This window comes from Lemur catta, chromosome 4 (genome assembly GCF_020740605.2).
Source record: "Lemur catta isolate mLemCat1 chromosome 4, mLemCat1.pri, whole genome shotgun sequence".
Lineage (NCBI taxonomy): Eukaryota > Metazoa > Chordata > Mammalia > Primates > Lemuridae > Lemur > Lemur catta.
Genome location: NC_059131.1, coordinates 42,006,286 through 42,032,095, shown reverse-complemented (window position 1 = coordinate 42,032,095; position 25,810 = coordinate 42,006,286). Strand labels below are relative to the sequence as shown.

Genomic DNA, 25,810 nt, shown 5'->3' with positions numbered 1-25,810 from the left:
AGAGAATATATAGAAATTTTTTTAGGAATATTAATTTGATAGCATGGATGCAGAGACTTAACTGGGAAAGTTCTGGCTTCCTCTTTGCTTATTATTTAGTGAAAACTTGCTTTTGTTTTTATTTTTGGAAAAGTGCCACTATGTTTTTAGTTAGTGTGTGGACATAATTAAGTCTTTAATATTTATTAATTTTTTTGTCTATGAGTTCAAAATAGCACAAATGAGTTTGATGATTAAAATTTTTATTTCATGTAGTAATTAGCATTATGAATAGATCATAAAAAGAGGAGGCATCATTTGCCCTTTTTTTAATCCTAATAATGTAACAGTGTATATGTAATGTAACTCAGCAATTTAGAATGTTATGCTTTTTGCTTAATATAGTATTCCTGATTTTAAAATTGTTTATTCGTTTGTGAAAGTCAGGATCTTTTACAGAAAAAGACTAACAAAATTAGTAATATTTTTTCAAAACAAATAATTTTAGGTGTTTTTAGCCTTAGAATTGGGTAGCTTATCATATATATTATTGATCAGAATTTTCTTTTAATGGCATTACTTTTATTTATTAGTCATTTTAAAATTCTAAGTACATACAGGAAAGGGAAGTACTACAGAGTAGTCACAAAAGAGAGCATGGACTTGTACACTGTCTGGGTTTGGATCTCAGATCTATCACTTTCAGTTTTATGACTGGGGAAATTTACTTAGCCTTTTTATGTCTCTGTTTCCTCATCTGTGAAATGGGGACAACAATAGTATCTACCTTACAGGGTGGTTTTGAGGATTGCATGAGCATTTGAAACAAATGTGCCTGATCAGCACAGTACCTAGCCCACATTAATGTCTCTATAAATGTTTTTATACTGTAGAATAGAAGTAATTAATCAGTCCAGTATTTCAGATATTTACAAGGTATATTTGCTGGGTGAAAATTTATCTTGTTTCGGGACAACAAACTTGAGAGGCTGATAAAGTTAGAAGAATTAACACCGTTTATTGCTCTTGTGCATAAACACATCACAGAATATAAAAACATAAGGACTTGGGAATTAGACTGTGGTTTGAATCCTGGCCTTCTGGCCTCCGAGCTCTGTGACTTAGGGCAAGTTGTTTTCTTTTTTCTTTTCCACTCCCTCCCAACATTTTGAGGTAGGTGCTATTATCCGTGTTTTACAAATGAGGAAATGAGGCACAGAATGGCTAAGCAATAACTTTTCTCAGGGTGACACAGTTGTAAGTGATGGATTTGTGATTTGAACCCAGGCAATTCAATTCCATGATCCATGATTGCTTTAGTAGGAGTCCAAGCAGCTATCTTGAAGATCCAAATGGTAGTGGCCTATTCTGGATTTTTTAATAATAGCTTTTAGAAATGCAGCAGTTGTTTTGTGGTTAACTCTGCATTGAATCCCATTTTTAAAAATGAAGATTTTTTTTATTTAACGTAGTGAATATTTGAAATACCAATTGGAAAACTTTTTTACTTGGACAAATTCCAGGAATATAGTTTTTATTATCAGACATTCTGGTGTTGGATAGGAATAAAGATACAGTATATTTTAAAAAATACTTTAAATTTTGGGTACAATTTTAGATGTAGTTTGTTTTCCTTTAAATTTTAACAGTAGTATATATTCCTAGTTCACTTTACAAATAGACTGGCCTGTGAATTAGTGGCTTTTAACTACATTGTCTAGATGAAAAAGGCAACCGTTTTGTTTTAAGAATTAGCTACCTTTTATTTAGATGGAGTAGTTATGTAATTATTTGGTTCTGCTCTTTGACCCCCAAATCTCAGTTTTGTATAAGCTAATATTTCATTGTTTTAGCTGAAAGGAACTTGCCCTCATTTTACAAATGATAAACTATGTAACTTAACTAAGATCACATAGCAAGTCATCTTTTAAAAATGTATATACATGTGTATACACTTCAAAAAATCTTATAAGGCATTATTATCTTACTGGTTTGGATGAGTAGCCCAATCTGCCTATTGTTTATTGTTCTAGGTTGTAGGACACCCTTTTAAACACATGTCATGGGTTTCCCCTCACCATCCCATTTAAGAATCTTTTAAATATGACATCATGCCCAGTATAGATTTATCTAAAATTTATATGACATTGTGAAGTTAGCTCTCCTGTTCAAGGGGAATACCCTTGGAAGACACAAGTTCATATTCATGATAGCTGCATCTCTTTGATTTTAATCTATTTTGACCAACCTTGTTTAGCTTGACCTTCCAGATAGAAGTATCCAGATTTATTATTAGATCCTCTCTGCTAAAAGAATACCTTCCTGTCATCTCTCAGGCTGTTTCAAATTGTCTTATGCTAGAGGCCTTTCTCTGGTATAAACCACAGAAGATCTTCAGTTCAGGATCTTCTAACTGCAGGTACATGATGACATTGTACAAAGTTAATGTACCAGGATACAGTGTAATTATTAATAGCTTGGGTTGTCATAACAATATATCATAGATTGGGTGGCGTGAACAACAGACATTTATTTCTCATAGTTCTGGGGGCTGGGAAGTCTAAGACCAAGGTGCTGGCAAGGTAGGTTTTATTCTGAGGCTCCTTCTCTTGGCTTGGAGGTAGCCTCCATCTATCTGTGTGCTCACATGACCTCTTGTGTGTACTTGGGAGAGAGAGAGAGAGAGAGCAAGCTTTCTGGTGTCTCTTCTTGTAAGGGCACTAATCCCATTGGACCAAGGCTTCACCCTCATGACCTCATTTAACCCTAATCACCTCCCAAAGGACCTATGTCCAAATATCACATTGTGGGTTAGGGCTTTAACATATGAATTTTGAAGGGGATATAAACATTTAGTTTATAATAATTTGTGATTAAGAAAATAGTCTCTGGAGTTCAGTTGCCTGAGTGTCTCACTAATTATGTTTATGAATAACAAGTAGCCCTCACCTATATTATTTTTAAAGAAAACAAAGATAGTAAGTATCTTCCTAATGATAATTTTTTTTTGTATTTTGGACTCTGGCATTTGAACAATGGTACACAGGACTAATGTCTTCAAAAAGCACTGAAATAACTGTTAGAGTCTTTTTTCTTTCAAGATAGACAACCTATTAATAGAATGTAAGATAAAGTGCATGAATCTCTGCATGTTCTAAATTGAACACCAATAACAAAAGATTAAACGAAAGTTATTAATTTTTTCAAATTCATCTTTTTGATTTTTATTTTTGGCTTGATAGGACAAGACAATTTACCTATCTTAAAATATGAGTAAAAGCTTTGGATGCAATATGTTAAATGAGAGCAATATTTTAAAGCCACTTTGATTCATGAGATTTCTTTAACATAAGCATGTTATACTGCCTCTTGAAAAATGATAGGTTCTATGGAGAGCGTTTAATCAAGTTATAATATATATGATGATTTAACCTGAATTAATGGTACTACTTTTTTCCAACTTCCTTTTAGTCTTGGCCTTTTCTCTGTAGGTAAAGTTTTTTGTTAACTCGTTACAAACTGAACCCTTGCTTATTCCTCTTATCTTTAGTCTCCTTTCAGTCTGTCTTTATTTCTGCTGAGGTTATATTCTATTTGTTTTTCAGATGAGAACCTTTTTGCTCTTCCTGCTGCATCTGAGCCTGTGATACACTCCTCTGCAGGCAAGTTCTTTCTGCCAGCCTTTTATCTTCTGTATATTCTAACTTTAACTCTTTAGTTATATTAACTCTATACAGAGTAGTTTGTATTTACTAAAAATTAATATGGTTCCAAGAATGTTTGTCTACTGAAAAAGTTGAAATTTGCATTTTACATGCTATGCCTAAGGAAGAAATGAGCAGAACCTGATTAATAATTGGAAATATGCAAGGAATTCTTGGTCCCTTGATTTACATTTACATATTGACCATTCTTTTTCTCTAAGTACAGTTTACTTGAGTATAGCCAAAAAAGGCTTTTGTGTAAATGAATGCTGGTTTATGGCATTTAATTATCCAGTGCCCTTTCTTTCTATACTGTCACTCAAACTGTCTTCTCAAATCTTCTTCTCTTCCTCTAAAACTAGTTAAAAGTAGCTTTTCTCAGTTGATCACACTTGAAGTTTTCTCAAAGACTTGATTTATGTCTTTGCATAGCATGTAATTGCCTGTGTAGCCATGAATGTGTGTTATTGACAATAGCTTGATATTTTCAGTAATGATTCAAGTCTATTTGATATTTATTAAGTGGTATTAACATGTCACTTTAGTTAACAGTAAATCTTTACTAACAATTATTTGTAATCTGTCATAAAACTTGCATTAACTCTGAGAACACTGGCATTCTCTAACTTTCCTTTCTGTCCATGGTCACAGAAAAAATTATGGACTTGAAGGAGCAGCCAGGTAACACTGTTTCGGCTGGTCAAGAGGATTTCCCATCTGTCCTGCTTGAAACTGCTGCTTCTCTTCCTTCTCTGTCTCCTCTCTCAGCTGCTTCTTTTAAAGAACATGAATACCTTGGTAATTTATCAACAGTATTACCCACCGAAGGAACACTCCAAGAAACTTTAAATGAATCTTCTAAAGAGTTCTCAGAGAAGGCAAAAAATCCATTTGTAGATAGAGATGTAACAGAGTTTTCAGAATTAGAATACTCAGAAATGGGATCATCATTCAGTGGCCCTCCAAAAGCAGAATCTGCCGTAATAGCAGCAAACCCTAGGGAAGAAATAATTGTCAAGAGTAAAGATGCAGAAGAGGATTTGGTTAGCAGTAACGTCCTTCATAATCAACAAGAGTTATCTGTAGCCCTTACTAAATTGGTTAAAGAAGAGGACAAAGTTATGTCTCCAGAAAAAACAAAGGACAGTTTTAATGAAAAGAGAGATGCAGAAGTTCCTTTGAGGGAGGAGGAATATGCAGACTTCAAACCATTTGAGCAAGTTTGGGAAGTGAAAGATACTTTTAAGCAAGATAGTGATGTTTTGGCTGCTGGAGGTAACAGAGAGAGCAAGTTGGAAAGTAAAGTGGATAAAAAATGTTTTGCAGATAGCCTTCAGCAAACGAATCATGAAAAAGATAGTGAAAGCAGTAATGATGATACTTCTTTACCCAGCACACCAGAAGCTATAAAAGACAGTTCAGGAGCATATATCACATGTGCTCCCTTTAACGCAACAGCAGCTGAGAGCATTGCAGCAAACATTTTTCCTTTGTTAGGAGATCATACTTCAGAGAATAAGACCGATGAAAAAAAAATAGAAGAAAAGAAGGCCCAGATTGTAACAGAGAAGAATACTAGCATGAAAACATCAAACCCTTTCCTTGTAGCAACACAGGATTCTGAGACAGATTATGTCACAACGGATAATTTATCAAAGGTGACCGAGGAAGTAGTGGCAAACATGCCTGAAGGTCTAACCCCAGATTTAGTACAGGAAGCATGTGAAAGTGAATTGAATGAAGCTACAGGTACAAAGATTGCTTATGAAACAAGAATGGACTTGGTCCAAACATCAGAAGCTATGCAGGAGTCACTTTACCCTGCAGCACAGCTTTGCCCATCATTTGAAGAATCTGAAGCTACTCCTTCACCAGTTTTGCCTGACATTGTTATGGAAGCACCATTAAATTCTGTAGTTCCTAGTGTTGGTGCTTCTGCAGTGCAGCCCAGTTCATCACCATTAGAAGCTTCTTCAGTGAATTATGAAACCATAAAACTTGAGTCTGAAAATCCCCCACCATATGAAGAGGCCATGAATGTATCACTAAAAAAAGTATCAGGAGTAAAGGAAGAAGAGCCTGAAAGTATTAATGCAGCTGTTCAAGAGACAGAAGCTCCTTATATATCTATTGCATGTGATTTAATTAAAGAAACAAAGCTGTCTACTGAACCAACTCCAGATTTCTCTAATTATTCAGAAATTGCAAAAGTTGAACAGCCAGAGCTTGATCATTCTGAGCTAGTTGAAGATTCCTCACCTGATTCTGAACCAGTTGACTTGTTCAGTGATGATTCAATACCTGAAGTTCCACAAAAACAAGATGAAGCTGTGATACTTGTGAGAGAAAGTCTCACTAAAACTTCACCTGAGTCAATGCTAGACCATGAAAACAAGGAAAAATTCAGCGTTTTACCACCTGAGGGAGGAAAGCCATATTTGGAATCTTTTAAGCCCAATTTAGATACCACAAAAGATACTGTATCACCTGACGAAATCTCAACATTGAGCAAAAAGGAAAAAATTCCTTTGCAGATGGAGGAGCTCAATAATGCAGTTTTTTCAAATGATGGCTTATTTATTACTAAGGAAGCACAAATAAGAGAAAGTGAAACATTTTCAGATTCATCTCCAATTGAGATTATAGATGAGTTCCCTACATTTGTCAGTTCTAAAAATGACTCTTCTAAATTAGCCAGGGAATACACTGACCTAGAAGCACCCCCTAAAAGTGAAATTGTTAATGTCCAGGACGGAGCTGGGTCATTGCCTTGCACAGAATTGCCCCGTGATTTTTCTTTCAAGAACATAGAACCTAAAGATGAAGAGAAAATCCATGTCTCAGATGAATTTTCTAAAAATAGGTCTGATATAACAAAGGTGCCCTTACTGCCTCCAGATGTTTCAGCGTTGGCCACTCAAACAGAGATAGGCAGTGTAGTTAAACCCAAAGTTCTTGTGAAAGAAGCTGAGAAAAAAGCTGATACAGAAAAAAAGGACAGATCACCATCTGCTATATTTTCAGCAGAGCTGAGTAAAACTTCAGGTAATCAATCTATACACTGTTTTGTGCTTTGTGCCACTTTTTGACTTACCATGGAACATTCCACTACATTTTGTGTTGTATATTATGTTTATGATGTCTAATATATCACATTGATAAGAAGTCTTTTCCACCATCTCAGTTAAAGGTTTTAGTGCCTTTTCTACTCCTCTTGCACTCAACACTCACCCTTGCACTTAGAACTTTTCCACAGTTACTCGTTGGTCACTTTTATAATATTTTGTGTCATGGAACTAGAAAATGGCTTGGCACTGTAGCTCATGCCTATAATCCCAGAGACTCAGGAGACTGAGACAGGAGGATGGCTTGAGCCCAGGAGTTTGAGGCCGCAGTGAGCTATGATTGCACCACTGCACTACAGCCTGGGTGACAGAGCGAGACCCTGTCTCTTAAAAAAAAAAAAATTGGCTTCAGTGTCTCTTTCTTTTTCTTTGCTTCAGTGTTTCTTGATAGCATGAAGAGCAAGTGATATTAAAACAATATTTTTTAGATATACTTTTATTCCAGAAATTATATTTAATTTTTAAAGAAATAATATTTCTGTAGCATGTTTTAAATGTTCAGTATAGTATATTTTTCAGTGGTGGGAATAAGGCTAGGCATATTGAGTGTACACATTTTGTTGAAAAGTGTAAATTGAGGTATGCTATTATGAATTCTGAGAAATACTGATTCCCATTTTTTGACTACATTTTCCACATATCCGATTTGTATAAGGTGATTTTTTGCATATGTGTTTTTTATTTAGCATTAAAAGTTAGCTATGTTTTCTATAAAAATATGTAGTAATTATGGTAAGTTTACTGAATATACTTAGGTATTTGAGATGGGTGGCACTAGTGGCAGAGAGAAAAGTTAGAGATTGTTGCTGTAATTTAAGAAAGGAGATGATGAACATTCAGGCAGTGTGTTGAGCACAGAGACATAGGGCTTGGTGTTTGATGGATATGCAACATGACGGATGAGGGGAAATTGGAAAGATGACTCCAGGAACCCCGGGTCTCTGACATGTGCAAATGTATGGATGGCAGTATGAGAAAATGAGATAGGGAACATGAGAGAATAAAATGGGTTTAAAGAGGAGAAGGTAAAAAATTCAGGGAATATGTTGGTATTGAGATACCTACAAGACATCCAAGAAGTTATGGGTATTATATTTGAAGCTCTTGAGAGAGAACTTGGCTATCTGTGTGTATTTGTCATGGGCTTGGAGGCATAAATTAAAGCCGCGGATATCAAGTAGGGAAGAACCAAGAGAAGAGGAAGATTAAAGGTGGAAGAAATGGTCAAAATGATCAAATACTAGAGAAGTCAGTTAAGGTAAGGAATGAAAGTTTGTCAAAAAGGAGGGAAAGTGTTGGCATGACAATGGAAAATGGTGTGAGTGGGCACAGCCTAGGGTTAAGCAGTAAATGGGACTTGAGCAAATGGATTTTGAATGTTGGCCACTCTCAGCAAGTTTGAGAACACGATGAAAGAGTGTTAGCAAGCAGGAGGGAGAATATGGAGTGGTGGAAGAGCCTTTTTTTCCTTAAGGATGGAGGGAAAGTGATTACAGGTGCTGGTAGAGAGTCAGAAGGATATGAGATGAACTCCCAAGTTCAGGTGAAGAAATTAGCCTTAGGTGGAAAGACAGTACTTTGTAGTGAATGGAAAGGAAAGTGTGGGTAATGATACTGCTAGGGTTTTGTGGCTGGAGGTTGAGGGAATCGTTTGATGGTTTATGTTTATTCTTTAAAGCAGTATATTAAGTCATTTACTGAGAATGAACTGGAACATGCTGGGGTGGAGGAGGTCTGAAATACTGGGGAAACAAAGGTATTGCAGCTAAACAGCCCAGGTATAAGTTCAGAAAAAACAAATGGTTGTATTGATTCAAAGTTTCGTTTTGCTAGGTGTGCCCGGTGGAAGGACAGTGAGTCAAGAGAGTTGAGGATAATAACAGCAAGAGAGAAATTTGAAGTGATGGACTGTGGCATCTAAGTTGAAGGTTGTGAAGAGAAGAGGGAGTTGATAGGAGGGGAGTAAGAAGGTCAGTGAACTTGAGGTCCAAATTAGGTCTAAGAACTAAGAATATAGGAATAACTGAACGTCAGAATAATAGGAGGTTGTGGGCAAAGTGGGATTGTGTATATGTGTGTGTGTGATGTTAAATTTAGAATTTCTCTGTGTGTGTGTGTGAGAGATGTTAAATTTAGAATTTCAGAGGATTAGCAGCAGTTCAGGTTGATTGTTAATGGCCAGGGTTTGGCTGTGAGACAAGTCTCATAGTGGAGTTGGGTGAAGGTTGCTAGAGATGAGGTCAAGTCAACTATGAGGCCAGGATGTTGGATTGCATTTCCATGTGACATTGAAGTCACACAGGATGATGGCAGGACTGGAGGTGGGGAGGAAGATTAGGGGCAAGAGTCTTTGGCAAAGGGCAGGGAGGCAACTGTCAGGATAATAGAAGCAATGAGGAAGGATAGAGAATGACATGGCTGAATAGGCAAGACTTTTGCCCAAGGCCTCTGAAATGAGTCCAAAAGCAGCATTGGTGAGCAAGAGGGTGCTGACCTCCCCCTCTTTCCTGCGCTGTGTAGAGCTGCAGTCCCCAACACCTGGTCTGTGGCCTGGTACCAATCCTTGGCCTATTAGGAACCAGGCCCGCATCACTGCCTGAGCTCTGACCAAACCTCTACCCCATACCCCCATCCATGGAAAAAATTGTCTCCCTGAAACTGGTCCCTGCTGCCAAAATGGGTGGGGACCACTGGTGGTAGAGTATAGAACTAGCAGCCTCCATTTAGAAAGTTCCACAGGGAAAAGCAGTATGCTCAAGGGAAAGCCAGGTTTTAGTGAAGGTGAGGTAACAGGGATGTTCAGTAAAGAAGTTGAGGTTTAGGGCAGCTGGTTCACAGTGAAATGGGGGTTTTGAGCAGCAAAGTAAAATAGTTTAGGAGGGAACAAGAGAAAGAAAGGTCTGAGAAATTCAGAGAAGCATGGTGATGATATTGTAGGTAAAGAGCAAGGAGAAGCACGGATGTGAGCAGTGTTGAGACACACGTAAAAAATTTTTTCCCCCTAGTGTCCTCCCAAAACTTAAAGCTACCAGTCCTCTAGTAGCTGGCAGCTCTCTAACTTCAGTATTTCAGGAGCGAGCTGTTTCTTGGATTTTGTTAAACCTAGGGATCTATAGCTTATTAGTTTAGAATTAAGAGCAGCGCCTTTAAAAGCTTAGGGATGGTTGAAGAAGAAAGTATAAGCAGTGCTTGGGCATTCTTTTTTTTAGAAGATATTTATGTCCTTTCTCTGAGAAAATAGTTATTTGTACCTCTTTGGCTTAACCTTTTTTGATATTAACTATCGTATCAACTCACTAGGGAATAGAGAATTATTTGGATACGCCAAATATATGGGAAGCAAAGTTACGGGAAGGAAACCGAGTGTTGGTATGTAAATTTTTAGTCTTGGCTTTATCACTGACAATCACATTGTTTCTCTAGACGTCAGTTTCCTTTTCTATAAAAGGAAGAGGGTTAGATTAGGTCCTTGCAACTTGCTAATTTCCTTGAATTAATTATAACAGGCATCTGTTAAAAGCAAGTGGGTAGTTGCTTTAACATGCTTATATCAAGCACTACGCTAGTTTGTTTTGGGGGCAGGGAGATGAAGACTAAGACAAAGCCTTACTGTCATGCAGCTTTCAGTCAGCTGGTAGAGACAGACTGGTAAAGACATTACGATGTATGTTATAATGATCATAGACACTTCCTTATCTTCCGGAAAGTGCAGGTTAAGTGTACTGAAGTCAAACGGACCAAAGTACAGTAGTAGGCTGATATAAGGGAGGCTCTATGCTCACTCAGGTGGCTTAAAAATTTTATATCATCTCTAATTATATACATACATGTTTTAAAAATTTGAGTCTTAATGTATACACATTTAAACACTAAAAGCATTGAGAAGTATTAAATAATAACTAAGATTAATTTCCTCAAGTCATTTATTATCTCATTTGTTGTCCTTAGGATTTTTTTGTTTTCTGATTTTTATTTCTTCTCACATCAGAAAGGTAATATGCACTCATAACAAGGTCTGACTCTCTGAGGGAGGCATATCCTACACATAAGCATGAAAACTCAGTCATCACACTTACGAACTACAAAAGGATCACTTCTTGTTTTCTTAAAATGACATTTTGTTGGTAGAATTGTTTGAGTTTTGGGAGTAAAGATTGATTTTGCAAGAAAGTTGAGTAAGTTATTATGATGTAGACATTGGTGCTTTATTAAGCATTGGGGGATAAAATTTGTCAATAAAATTGACGAATAATAGTCTTCCTCCCTTGATAAAGGAGTTTGTGACAAACTTTATTTTTAATATTGGAATGCAAATGCTGATTTTTTCCTAGTCCATGATTATTAGCATTCACTCTATTTTGTTCTTTTAGTACCTCTTTATGTAGAGGCCGTTTTTCATGATCTAGATCCAGCATTTCATACATGTTCTTTAATTAAAAAGTCTGTGGCCAAAGACTTATGCTTTGTGTTCCCAGTTTTCCATTTTTGTTTAAAATATATTATGATTATTATTGGCATTTTTAGTTTTTCAATTTTCGACTCACTTAAAAAATACAATAACAAAGGTATAAGGTAAAATATTCTAATACTTGCATACATTTATTCTATATGTAGGCTAAAATGGTGAAACTTCTGAAAACAATAGTTAACTGACAGGCAGCACTACCACAAACAATTGAAATGTTTTGTCAGATGATGCAGAGAGTCTCAGTTTGGCATAGGAATGACAGTTTAGAGGTATGAGTGCGTAATAATTACTAGTAGGTGGCCACCAGCACATGTTAAGGAAGAAAAAAGGCTATCTCCCTTGGGATATTCTTCATGGAAAAGAGGATTCTATGAAAGTTACAGACAACAAATGTGAGTAGAATGCACTGACCTGCTAATTTATGTAAATATGATAGAAAGTTTTTCAGATCCTGTTTTAGTGGACAGTATGGTCAGTAGTAAACCTATTACTTGTAGCTAGGCACGTAGATGGATTTTGTGAACTGGCCATGTGTGACCAGGAGCAAAGAAACATTTAGGTTTATTCAGAACTGAAAAATCACAGTATGCTAGAAGGGTTAATGATACATTAGTTGTTAAATTCTCTCTGATTAGAATTAAGCAAAATGATAACAAACCAATGGTATCATTTAGCATGTGTTTTGTTTTAAAACTAATTGCTTTTTTAAGTTAACTTTTTATATGGAAATAACTTCAAACTGTAAAAACAAAGTTGGAAAAATAAAAATAGTATGAAGAATGTGTTACACCATTCATCTCAATTCACCTATTAATGTTTTACCCTATTTGCTTTATCATTTGTGATCTCTGTTTCTATAGCTAACTGGATATGACACGTAAATACATCTTTGTTTTTCCTGAACCATTTGAGAATAAGTTATATACATTCTGGCCTTTTATCTTAAATACTTCAAATAGGGATTTTCTCTTTCATAACCTCAGTATGGCTATTAACTTCATAAACTTACACTGATAGAATGCTTTTTTAACATCTACCATCTATATTCCAATTCTGTTAGTTGACCTAATAATGTCCTTTATAGCATATTTCCCCCCTCTAGTACAAGATCCAGTTTAGGGCCCAGGTATTGTGTTTAGTTGTCATGGTTGTTTTGGCACTTTAACCTGGAACATTTCCAATCTCTAAAAAAAGTTTTTAAGTTGACACGTAGTGATTGTACGTATTTATGGAGTACATAGTGATGTTTTGATACATATAATGCATAGTGATCAGATCAGGGTAATTAACATATCCATTATCTCAAACATTTATCATTTTTTTATGTTGGGAACATTCAATATCCTTCTAGCTATTTGAAACTATGTTATTGTTAACTGTAGCCATCCTATAGTAGTATAGAACATTAGAGGTTTTTCCTCCTATATATCTGTAATTTTGTATCCTTCAACAAATCTCTTTATATCCCTATCCTTACCCTTTCCAGCCTCTGGTATCTGTTCTTTTTACTTCTGTGAGATCAACTTTTTTTAGTTTTCACATATGAGTGAGCACAAGCAGTGTTCAGCTTTTCTGTTGCTGGTGTATTTCACTTAATATAATGTCTTCAGTCCCATTCATGTTATGAATGACAGGATTTTATTCTTTTTTATGGCTGAATAGTATTCCATTTTGTATACATACTACACTTTCTTTATCCATTTGTCTGTTGTTGGACACATAGGTTGATTCCATATTTTGGGTGTTGTGAATAATGTTGCAATAAGCATAGAGGTACAGATTCCTTTCCTTTGGATGAGTGCCCAGTGCTGGGATTGATGGATCATCTATTTGTCGTTTTTTGAGGAACCTCCATACTGTCATCCATAGTGATTACACTAGTTTACATTCCCACCAGTGGTGTATAAGAGTTTCCTTTTCTGTGCATCCTCTTCAGCATTTGTTGTTTTTTGTCATTTTGCTAATGGCCCTCTTCACCTGGGTAAGATGATACCTCATTTTGGTTTTGATTTGCAGTTCCCTGGTGATTAGTGATGTTGAGCATTTTAAAATGTATTTGTTGGCTGTACATATTTTTGGTGTGTGTGAAAAATGTCTGTTCAGATCATTTGCCCATTTTTAAATCAGATTGTTTATTTTTTTGCTATTGATGTTTGAGTTCATTGTATATTCTGGATATTAATTCCCTGTTGGATGAATTTTCTCCATTTCGTAGGCTGTCCTTTCTTCATTCTGTGTACTCTTTGCTGTGCAGAAGTTGTTTAGTTTGATATAATCTTATTTTTAAATTTTTGCTTTCGTTGCCTCTGCTTTTGAGGTCTTACACATACAATCTTTTCCCAGACCAAAAGTGTTGTCTGTCCTAAAGTTTTTTCCGTATGTTTTCTTCTAGTAGTTTTATTGTTTCAGATCTTAAACCTAGGTGTTCGATTCATTTGAGTTGATTTTTGTATAGGGTGAGAGGTGGGCATCTAGTTTTTATTCTTTTGCATATGGCTACCCGGTTTTCCCAGCACCATTTATTAAAGAAACTGTCCTTTCCCCAATGAGTTTTCTTGGCACCTTTTTGAAAAATCAGTTGGTTATAGATAATGGGGATTAATTTCTGGGTTCTCTGTTCCATTGTTTTGTCTATTTTTATGCCAGTACCATGCTGTGTTGGTCACTACAGCTTTGTAGTATGCTTTGAAGTCTGGTAGTGTGATGCTTCCAGTTTTTTTCTTTTTGCTAAGGATTGTTTTGCCTATTCGAGGTCTTTTGTTCCGTATGAAGCTTGGGATTTTTTTTTTTTCTATTTCTGTGAAGAATGTCATTGGTATTTGGTAGGGATTGCATTGAATCTATAGATTGTTTTGAGTAGTATGGTCATTTTAATAATATTCTTCTGATCCATGAGTTTGGGATGTCTTTTCATTTGCTTGTATTAATATCCTTTTTAATTTCTTTCATCAGTGTTTTATAGTTTCCCTTGTAGAGATTTTTCACCTTCTTGTCTACGGCCATACCACCCCTGAACGTGCTTGATCTCATCTGATCTCGAAAGCTAAACAAGGTCGGGCCTGGTTAGTACTTGGATGGGAGATCTTTCACCTTCTTGGTTAAATATATTCCTAGGTTGTTGTTTTTTTTTTTTTTTTTTTTTTTTGAAGATATTATAAATGAGATTATTTTCTTGATTTCTTTTTCAGCTAGTTTGTTCATGCATGGAAAGGTTACTGATTTTGGTATATTGATTTTGTATCCTGCAACTTTATTGAATTGATCAGTTCTAGGAGTTTTGGGGTAGAATCTTTAGGTTTTTATGTATATATAAGATTATGTCCTCTGCATACAGGGACAGCTTGATTTTCTCCTTTCTAGTTTGGATGCCCTTCGTTTCTTTCTCTTGCCTAATTGCTCTGGCTAGGATTTCCCATTTCTAGTCTTTATCATTTGTGACATTAACAGTTTTGAAGAACATAGGCCCTCCTTTTTCCCCTTTTTAATAGATCATTTCTCATTTTGGATTTGTCAGATGTTTCTTAGAGATTAGTTTGAGACTAATGGATTCATGGTCAAAATACTGTGTAGGTGATGTAGTGTCTCTCTTATAGTACATATTTGGAGTTATGTACTATTCATTTACTCTCATTGGTGAGGTTAATTTTGACAATCTGGTCAAGATGGTCCATGATTTCCTCACTGTATAATTATTGTTAATGTCTTTCTTTCTCCCTAACAACTGATAAGGAGTCTTAGGAGTGACACTTCTAGATCATGCAAATATCCCAGTCAACATCTATCAAAATCAGCCCCCCTAGGTTTAGTATCCACTGATGATTCTTACTTGATCAAATCTTTACCATGGTGGTTGCAAAATTATTTTTCAACTCCAGCATTCTCTCCACCTTTTTCAATTGACCCTCAGCATTCTCCTTTAAGCAAGAGCCCTTCTTTTCCATTAATGCATTAATTAGTTAATTAATTATCAGTATGGATCCATGAATTTCTATTTTTTCTCCCAGTGGTTTATAATTCATTACTGAACTTAATAATTTTGGTAAATTGCTCCATATTTGGAGGGCCTCTTCAAATTGGCTCAAGGACATGCAGCTTTCTTTTTGGGGGTTGGGAGGGGAGCATTTCTGATGTTTTGGCCTAACATAATGTTGTAGGCTTATCTTATGCCTACTCTGCTCTAACCCTGGAATAAGCCATTTCTCCAAGTATTCCTGATTTCTTTTAGTATAAAAGGAGAGATCATTTTCATAGTAGTGAGATATTAAAGATCAAGAGCTGGATGCTAGTTGTGTTCATTGCTACTATCGGTGACTTTGCATTTTAGCTCTTTCAGTGGACAGAGCTAGGAAATGCTTATATACATACATACATACAAATAAACATACACATATAGGCACACATATTTTAGAACTGATGAGTTCACACAGGTACCTCCAATTCTAATCCAGTTCCATGGGGTTCATTCTTTTTTCCTCAGTTCATATTTTTCTGTTCTTTTTTGTTGTTGTTGTTCTGTTGCTTTTATTTATTTATTTTATTAATTTTTTTTATTTCAGGAAATTATGGGGGTACAAACATTTTGGTTTCATGTTATGACTTTGCCACATGCCAACCATGATTTGAGATGTGCTCTTTCCCCCCGACGATGCTCACCGTGTCTATTAGTTGTGAGTTTACCCACCCCCAACCTGCCTACCCCCAAAGAATATTACTACTGTGTGAGCACCTTTATCACCAATACATGTACTCATTTGTTCAATCCTGTAATACATTTAAAATAGTTGTAGATGCTTTTCTCATGTCACTATAATAAATTAACTTGATAAAAGAGCTCAGGATTTCTTTGCAAATCCCCACGCTGCAACCCTGTTTAAGATTAAATGTATATAGTCAATATCTTATTCACAAGTTATTTAGATTATTTTCCCCCCTCTTCCTTGCTTCCCCACCTTCAGTGTGGTTATAATATTAATTTCAAATACAGTCAGGTTCATTTGTTTCAATTTTATTTCAGCTTTTTTTCCCTCCTCATTTAGAATATTTGATAATTGAGAATTTTAAAAGGCTAAGAAAAGAAGCTTCTCATTTTACCTGGAAAGGGAAGACCACCATTTATGGAAAATCTAAGCACCAAGCACTTTCACATCTTCATTTCATTTAATCTGGAAGAAGGAAATGTTTTATAGACAATAAAACTGAAATCTAAGGATGTTAAGTAACTTTCTCAAGGTTACATAACAAATTATGTGATAAGCACAATAATTTTGATCTATTGTGTTCCAGACTTTGGGCTTCTGATTTATATTAGTTGTTATCTGATTCCACAAGGATGATCTTATTAATATTTCCAGCAGATGAAGAACTTGTGATTCCAACCCAGGTTTTGACCCCTTCTCAATTATTTCCCCATTTTGGAATGAGCAGTCATTGTCCTAACTTTAGCAGACTGCTGCTTTTTATCACAACCTGTTATGTGGGATGATTAAGCAATGTAACACATTTTGAAGAAGTCAAGAAAGTTGGTTGCCATTTATATTTCCTCATGGGTTCTTCCATATGTAGGGATATCAGAATTAGGGTAACAGTCTATTGCCTCCATGTGGACACTGAATAAACCTATTGTGGTAGACAGCTGTTACCTGTTTATGTTGTTGGTAGGTAGGCCATCTAATGTGGGATGCTAATGTCTCCCATCCAAACCACTGAGATCTTCATTTCATCATAGTGATTGCTTAATGTTTGTTTGCTGGTTGCTTGATTTGTCACTAATGCACAGAATATTTTCAGTTCATAATCAAAATATAGATTGTGTCTTGCCGACTTGTTGGAACTATTGGTGAGTAAAGTGTAAATCAACCACAAGTTGATTATTTGTTCATTTTACTTAAACTATGTGATATCCAGAATTAAGCAAGTAATATTGCCGTAGTAAAAGAACTCACTTTAAAAGGGCCCAGTTATCTAGGTAAAGAATTGAAAAATATTCTTTGTAAACTTACATATACCTACATATATATTCATGAATGAGGTCATTCTTTTGATATTTTTATGACTTAAGATATTTTCTTATTAATTTTAAAAATTTACCATATAGCCTTTGAGCCTTCTTAACTTACTTACAATACTTTAGTATTGTAGATACTAAGGGTTACTATTTTGGTTAAAATATATTTTTAGTGAGCACATATATTTAGAACACTTACAGTTTTTAGTTGGACGTTATTATGGTAAAGAGTTGATCTGGTGCAAGTTAAGAACTTTAAGTACTCAGAAAAATTAAAATGTTTAACAAACAGTAGGAATACCTTTAACTAGAAGGCTACTAGTAAATGTACAATGTAGCTAAATTGGAACCTGAGTATTGTTAATAAAGGTAATGATTATATTTATTTTTTAGGTGACATTATTTAATTAGGATTTATTTAGTGCTTACTATAGGCAATACAGGTTGAAAATAAGTATGTACCATAAAAGATACCACTAAATATAATATGGTTAAACAGACTTAATTTGGGGTATTTTATAGACCTGAATTCTAATCCTGGCATTTTTACTGATTAGCAGCATGGCCTTTGGCAAATGTTTTAACCTATTTGAACTTCAGTAATTTTGGTAGTAAGAATTTCTCCCAAGAACTTGCTCTAACTATCAGTGAGGTCAGTTTGTGGAGCAGTCTGAAGTATAATACATTCTCATTGTACGACTTTGAGAAACACATAAAAACATTTCACGCTTGTAATCCTAGCACTCTGGGAGGCCAAGGTGGGTGGATTGCTTGAGGTCAGGAGTTTGAGACCAGCCTGAGCAAGAGCGAGACCCCGTCTCCACTAAAAATGGAAAGAAATTATCTGGCCAACAAAAAATATATATAGAAAAAATTAGCTGGGCATGGTGGCGCATGCCTGTAGTCCCTGCTACTCGGGAGGCTGAGGCAGTAGGATCCCTTGAGCCCAGGAGTTTGAGATTGCTGTGAGCTAGGCTGACGCCATGGCACTCACTCTAGCCCAGGCAACAGAGCGAGACTCTGTCTCAAAAAAAAAAAAAAAATTGTAGTCGTATTGCCCAAATATAATTGTTAATATTTTAGAATATATTATTCTAGTCTCTTTTCAATGCATATGTGTATTTTTATGAATGTAATAAAGTGTTCTATGAGATTAGGATCATTCTATATATTTATAAGCTTTTTAGACAATTCAGCAATCTCCTACAATGCAAACATTTCTGTGTCTTTAATTATTATTCTATTGCTCATTGATTTTTTTTTTAATATTTAGTGTTGCTTAGTATGGATATATTGTAATTTCACCACTTTGCTGTTGTTGGACCCTTAGATTATTCTAACTTTTTTGCTTATAAATAATACTGTTGTTATTAACCTCTTTATATTTAAATATGTTTTACATATCTCTGAACTTACTCCTCTGCCTTTTGGATAAGATCAATGTAGCATTTCCCTGAATTGTTTGCCATAAATTACTAGAAATAAAACCTGGGTCAATGGGTATGAGCATTTTAAAGAATTTCAACAAAACTGGCCACCAGAAAAGTTTCACTAATTTTTACCCCATAACAGAGTGAGAAAATACCCATTTCCCTAGTGTCACCAACAATTGATATTACTTATTTTCTTGGAATAGATAATATTTCTACGTTATACAAAATTCAAAAAGTATGATAGTAATACTTCCTCTCGCTGTTGCCTAGCCAACTAGTGCACCTTCTCAGATTTACCTACTATGACTTATTCTTTAATTATTCTTCCAAGACAGTCTGTATGTGGTATTTTTAGAAAACCTTGATCAGTTTGATAGATGCAAGTGGCATTTTGCTATTTTGATCTTTGATTACCAGTGAATGTGAACATGTTAGCTATTTGTATTTCTTTTGTGATTTGCTTGTTCATACTCTTTGCCCATTTTTTATATATAGGTGTTCATTTTTTTCTGATTTTATGAGTTCTTTATATAAAGGATATAAACTCTTGTGTTACAGTTTTCCCTCAGTTTTCTAAAAGATTTTTATTTTAGTTTATATTTTAGTGGATATTTTCAATTTTCACAAAGGAAAATGTATACCTTTTAATGTACTTATTTATAGTTTTATTTTTACATTTAATTCTTATCTATTTAACATTGATTTTGGATTCTGGTTAGAGATTATTTTATCCCACATGTGGTTTTGGTGGCAGAGTTGCTTTCCTATTCCCCTCCTATACTCCAATCTAGTTCCCTAGTGCCCGGTAACAATCTTATGGAAGAGCCAGAAAATTGAGAGCATAGCCTTTGCCATACTGCCCCTGTGGCTTGAGTGATCAACTGTAGACCGTGGGTATTGGTGCCATCTAGTGTTGTAGATACAAAATCAGGTCTATGGGATGATCTATAATTGACCATATAGAATAAATTCAGTTGGAGAGAGAAATTTAGTGAGCTGTGGATATGGTTCACACTAACAAATGACTTTAAAAATAATTTTATTAACTATTTTGAATATTGACATCTTGTAGTGAATCAAATGCTTGAATCATGCTGTTATTATAAACATTATGAAATGACCTTAAATATTCTCCTGAACCTATGTACTTCAATAAAAACATTAAAGTTTAAAAAGATCTGTTCAGAGCCTAATGACTGTTAATTTTCGACTTCTGAATTTAAAGATGCTTTGGCTCTTTAGGGATATCTGTATATTTATTTTATAATATAGGAGGTCAGCTTTTAGTTTTCATTGAATAATATCACTTTCAATTTCTTTCTCTATGGATTTTAGCATTCATTTTTAGCAGCTTATGTGAAATTGTTTATAGACTTTACCATTTTAACTTGTATTGTTGTTGATTTTTCTAGACTAGTCTTTCTCCATTTCTTAAGATTTAATTCAGTAGTTAATGTTGAAGTACTGTAGTTATGTTGAAGTACTGTAATTTAGTCCATAGAGGGCATTATATTACAGCATATGGTAGGATTTTTTAATTGCTTAATACGTTTCAGTAGTGAAACATTTTTAATTTCATACCTTTGTGTAACTCAGAATAATTAAATTTTAAAATAAGTTTAAAACTACTGTGTAGCTATAATTTTTTTTATTAAAAAGAAGATTATCCATGGCTGGAAAATGGAAATAATTATTTTAGCTATCAACAACAGTGTATAAGCAATCTCTAACTTAAAGAGTAGTACTTCAATCCAAATGACTGTTTCTTCCCTACCTTCTTTCTCTTGTGTCTCTAAATATTGTAAAGAAAACAAAAGCTTGTTTTTCTTGAGCTCAGAAGCAGAAGAAGAAAAGAAAGGGAAAGGAATATCTTAGAAGAGTTGGCTGAGGTGGACTTGTTATGGCTTACGTGCTTGCTGCCTGTTCTAGAATAGCTCTCTACTGAAATCTTGCCTATTAGATACAAGCCAAAAAAAAAAAAAATACATACAGTTTCTGACATACATACAAACACTGTTTCTGAGAGTCTTTTTGTCATATAGTAATGGATTTAATCATAATTTTCCTATATATGAGGTAATTGCACTAAGAAAACAAGAGTTTTAGTTTGAGATGTGAGAAGAGAAACAGTATAGGTAAGTTACACAGTACCCTTTGTAAAGGAGTTAGGGATATGCTTGGGGAGATTTTCATCTTTGGTTTTGTCTTGCTTGGGCAAGGGGCTACTGGGGATATGGACACTGAGGAGTGGGGAATTGCCAAATAGGAAATTTGAACAGTTTATTTTAAAAGTTCTATGTTAAGTCTGATGTTGAAGTCAGGAAAAGGAGAATACTTTGTTCCTTCCCCCATCCACTCCCTTTCACATACACACAATATGCAACAGGGCCTAGAATTCAGATAACAGTTTTATTTACATGCATTATAAATGAGTTTTCTGTGGCCTCTGCTTTGGGAGCCTTTACTTTTATGGGATAATAGGTTCCCATCTTAAATAATCAGAATGTCATTTTGCCAGTTGGGACATATGTACTCTATTGGAAAATTGTACCTGAATTTTTCATTTTTTTAAATAAAACATGAAGTATTAAAAGGAAAACTAAATAAATAAAGGTAGGTTTTTGACATATTTATGTCCTTCCTTTATTTGACCCATTAAGTTGGGGTTCAGTTTGGAATAGGACCAATAAACTAGGTATATATAAATTTTTCTCAGCTGGAGAATAATAGAACTATATATACAGCAAGACCAATAATTTGTATGATGGGCGACAGTTCAGTTAACCCAATAAAAAGTTATTGGGTTATTGCTTAGAATTAAATGACTTAATATATGAACTTTCTTAGATGTGTCTTGTATGTCTTATTCCCTTGTAGGCTGGCTGTTTTTTTTTTTTACCATAATAATAGTAAATAGCACTTATATAGTGCCTACTTTTTGTCAGGCACTGTCCTAAAGCCTTTTGCATATAGTAACTCATGATGCTTACAATAAACAAAGCCCTATGGCTTTACATTTTTAAAAACTTTGTCTCATCAATTTTTCAAATTTAAACACTTTTTTTTACTTAGCTTATCAAACTTAACTCTAGTTGAAAAACTTGCTAGGAAAGAAATGGGCAAAAAGTTGATTGATTTTTTTTTTTTTTTCCCCCCACAAGCTAGTTTTCCTTGTACATTTATAAAGACAGTAAAAATGAATTAGCTATCGCTATATAGGGTAGGAATGCTTATGGAACTTATAGACTCCTATTTGGACCTATTAATCTGCCAGGGATGCTATTAAGTATGTTTAATGTTTAGATGAGTGGGAATTTGTGAAAAACATTCAAACCACTTTTTCTCTGCGCTCACACCAACACAGTCATCCACACAGAAGACTTTATGACCAAATGTAGGGGGTAGGACTTCTCTCCACCACCAAGCGAGCAATCAGTTCTGTAGCAGAGACCAACTGGATGTCCTCCAATTCCAACACTACTAGGCAACAGGGTCAGATCCCACAGGTTGAGTGCTCAGTCCCATAAGACCACCCCTTTCCCACCAGTCACAAGTTTGGGGTTCCCATGACTCCTTCTTTGGGTTCAATTATTTTGATAGAGCGGCTCACAGAACTCAGGGAAACACATTTACCAGTTTATTATAAAGGATATTATAAATGATATAGGTGAAGAGATGCATAGGGTGAGGTGTGGGAGAACTTCCACGTGTTCAGATATCTGGAAGCTCTTTGAACCCTGTCCTTTGGGCCTTTTATGGAGATTTCATTGGTTGTCCATGATGGAAGCATGGACAACCCTGTTGAAATGTGATTGGACAAAAAGGGTGTGACCTTAACCTAGTAAGACCTGTCTGTTCTGATTCTTCTTGGCCTCTCTGAGCAGCATTCCTTCCTCCAGGGTATTTCTCTGAAATGAGGGTTTTATGACCCACAATCAGATTAGAGTCCTGCCAAATGGGCAAGTAAGTGAAAGGGAGTGCAGAAGGTCAGAGAGGCTCTCTGTTTACAGGAACAAGGGTTATTATGAGAGTTAGGACCCAGGAACTGTGGACAAAAACATGTATATGTATTAAAAATAATATCATAGTGGGTATGTGTTATTACACGTTCTTGCCACTCTCATACCTTTTTTTTTTCATTGTTAGACCAAATGAGATAACCACAGAAGATGTGAGTAGTATAAATGACCAATACCATTATTTCAAGAAACCTTTTTTTCTCCTGTTGTAGTCATCTCTGACTTCAAAATAGTGTCGGGGTGCTGTATTAGTACTTTCTTCTGATGCTATTTTTCAGCCTTCGGTTTTAAGGGATTTGTTACTAGAAAATACTCTCCTGGAAGTATTTTGTACTTACTAAATAGTTTGAGATTCCAAACTGTTGCACAAAGAGCACAGACATTTCCAGGCCATGATATGACTTGGTAACAGGGTACTCAAATATCACATTATGCAAGGGTTCAGTGAATAAAGTTTAAAGTTAAATATTAACTCTTGAGCTGAAAATACTGGGCTCTCTTTAAAAATTACTTTGCTTTATTTATGTTTGGAGTTAGGCAAATAGGGAAAGAAGTGAGTCATTGGTTTCAGGCCACTTCTGATATTAAGGATTTTGCAGGCTTTTGCAGTCCATACAGTTTTTATAGCAAGTTCCAGAAAATATTATCCCTATTTCATTGTAGCTGGCTATATATTTTTAAATATTTTGGCCATATACATTTTTAAATATTTTAGCTCATTTGTCATTATTTATTGCTTTTTCTGCTTAGGCATATATTAACATCAGGTAAACTGGTTGTGGAACATTAGTAAAGACATTGCACTGGAATGAATGCCCATTTTATAAAGTTGAAAAATTTTAGAAATGCTAAATGCTAGATTTGTTTTTATATTTATCAGTAAAATTTGTTTGCTCTTATGTAATTTTTGCAAGGCAAATGATATAATTAGCACATGAATATTTTCCCCAAGCTAAGAATCTATTAATAGTGTCTGTGATGGTATATAATAAATATTTATTGAAACATTGAGTTGGAGCAGGTGATGATTAAGAATAAGTGTGTATTTGTAGGTCTCTGGATTTTCATAATTATAAAAGAGTAGAAAAGAGATTAGAAAGATTAGATTGCTGAAATTGAAAACTTTTTTCTATTGAAGTAATATATCAAAAAACATTAATATTTTGACTGTGATTTTTCTGCCCATACCCTCATTAGGGTGCAAAATGCTGAATATTTTAAGCCTTAATAAACTTAGGAGAAAGTAAAAAGAGACTCATTTCCCAAGCTTGAAATTTAAGCGATTACCCTTGTTTGGATCAGTCATTTTTACCTTATTGAGTAACCATTAATTTTAGAGTTTTAAACTGAAAACGAGCAGAATAATTCAACCATCTGTTTTTAAAAAAAGAAAGAAAAAAACTGCATATGGCTTTAAGTCATTTCAGATATATTAAGTGGTTAGTTTTGCTGTAAGAACAAACCTGCTTTTCCTTTCTTTTGGTAGCCTGCCCCTCCCCCTGAAAATGCAGCTCCATTTGGTATGAGCAACAAGCAAATGACTAGAACGATCAACAGATAGAAGGAAGGCATTAATGCCTGAGTATTAGTAGCCTAGTTACAGATTGCACTGCGTCAGACTGCTCCACACCCAGAAGACGTCAGGTGACTTCAGTCCTTGCTGCAGTTGTGCAGCAGAGGAGACTGCAGACTTCGGTTGAGGAAACGGATATTTCATGTCTCAGGGAGTAGATTTTTGCAGTTACACCTTTTCTGTTGGTATGCATAATTGATAATTGCAGCTGGAGGGGCGGATTGTGACAAGAGATGGACGGTCAGAAGAAAAATTGGAAGGATAAGGGTATATCTGCTTTTTAATCTTTTATTTCTTCAGTTTTTATATGTGAACAGTTATATTTTTCTGTGAATAAGCTTTCCAGTTTAGATACATTTTGGATCGAAAGTGAAACCCATGAAAGGTGTAAGGCTAAAGGATTAAAACAGCGATCTTGTATGCATTTTTACATTTGGTTGTATACTAGAAAATGTCATGCTGTTCTGTTTCACTGGCATTGGTTTAGTATTTTCAGTCTTATCGTTGTTTAGGTCCTTCCTATTCTTTAATCTTGTATATTGTAAATAATATAGGTCTAACAGATTTCATTTATTTGTCACTTTGTGTGATAAACTTTGTATTTCATAATGACATATTTTCTGTGACTAAGAATTTATAAAAAGCTTAGTTGGTGTAGTTGAAATTCTATCCAAAGGTTTGTAGGTAGCGAGGTACTGCATTTTGCAATAAGCCTCTTTTTCTTCTTTGGAAATCTGACTTGAACCTTTAAAATTATTATCAGCTGCCTTTTAATCAGATTATATTCATGTATATCTTGAAATCGTTCACATTATACACAGTATAATTACACAGTTGTAAGTGCATGTCTATATTTAAGTTTCTAACCTTTGTCCTTGTAATAACCAATCAGTAATTTTGATCCCTTTTCCTCCCCCTTGAAAGCCCAGATCCTTTCAAATCTCAGTGGATCATTGTGTAAGAATTTAAGCCTATAAGTGGTAAAATGCCGACTGGAATGACTATTTTTAAAATGTTTTATTATGTAGGTGTCTAAAGGTACCTTTTTTGAAAAAAAAAGGTCGGTAGGCTTTATATCTGAGCACTTATAATAAACTGTCTTAAAAATTATTAGAGCTATTTTTAAGTAGCCTAAATAGACATTCCACATAAGCAGTTTTTTCTGGCTACATTCAAGTTTTATAATTTTTAAAAAATGTTATTTCCTTCAAGAGCAGGGTTGGTGATAATGTTTCTAAAAGCAATATGTGGAACTAATAATTATAGTAGCTTACAACATCCTTTTAAAAATTTGTTCAGTAAAGATGTGGGGAAAAGGTGAGTTTAAGATTGAGTTCGTATTGAGATGTAAGAGGATTTTATAAGTTGCAACTTAAAAAAGAATAGAAAACAATACAGCTTTGGATTTTCAACTTTATGGTTTCTTTACATGTCAACTTGACAAGGGTTTTTATTTCTTCATCCTTCTAGCTATTAGCATTACAAAGTGAAAGATGAATTGTTAT

At 34.8% G+C, this 25,810-nt stretch overlaps 1 protein-coding gene and 1 non-coding gene across 5 annotated transcripts in view; one reads left to right on the top strand and one right to left on the bottom strand.

The window, feature by feature from the left end:
- The window catches only part of RTN4 (reticulon 4), a 74,502-nt gene that overhangs the window by 15,933 nt on the left and 32,759 nt on the right, over nt 1-25,810 (top strand). The window contains exons 2-3 of one of the 4 annotated variants that reach the window (XM_045549613.1): nt 3,585-3,641; nt 4,335-6,728. The exons of 1 other annotated variant lie outside the window; for it this stretch is intronic. In XM_045549613.1, coding sequence (XP_045405569.1) covers nt 3,585-3,641; nt 4,335-6,728 — 2,451 coding nt within the window. Of the gene's footprint in view, nt 1-3,584; nt 3,642-4,334; nt 6,729-24,156; nt 24,573-25,810 lie in introns of those variants that run through there. 2 more of the 4 variants (XM_045549614.1, XM_045549612.1) reach the window with 2 other exon arrangements.
- Nucleotides 10,791-10,899, bottom strand: LOC123637663. The gene has a single exon (XR_006735011.1). It is a non-coding gene; the product is annotated as a small nucleolar RNA U13 (small nucleolar RNA).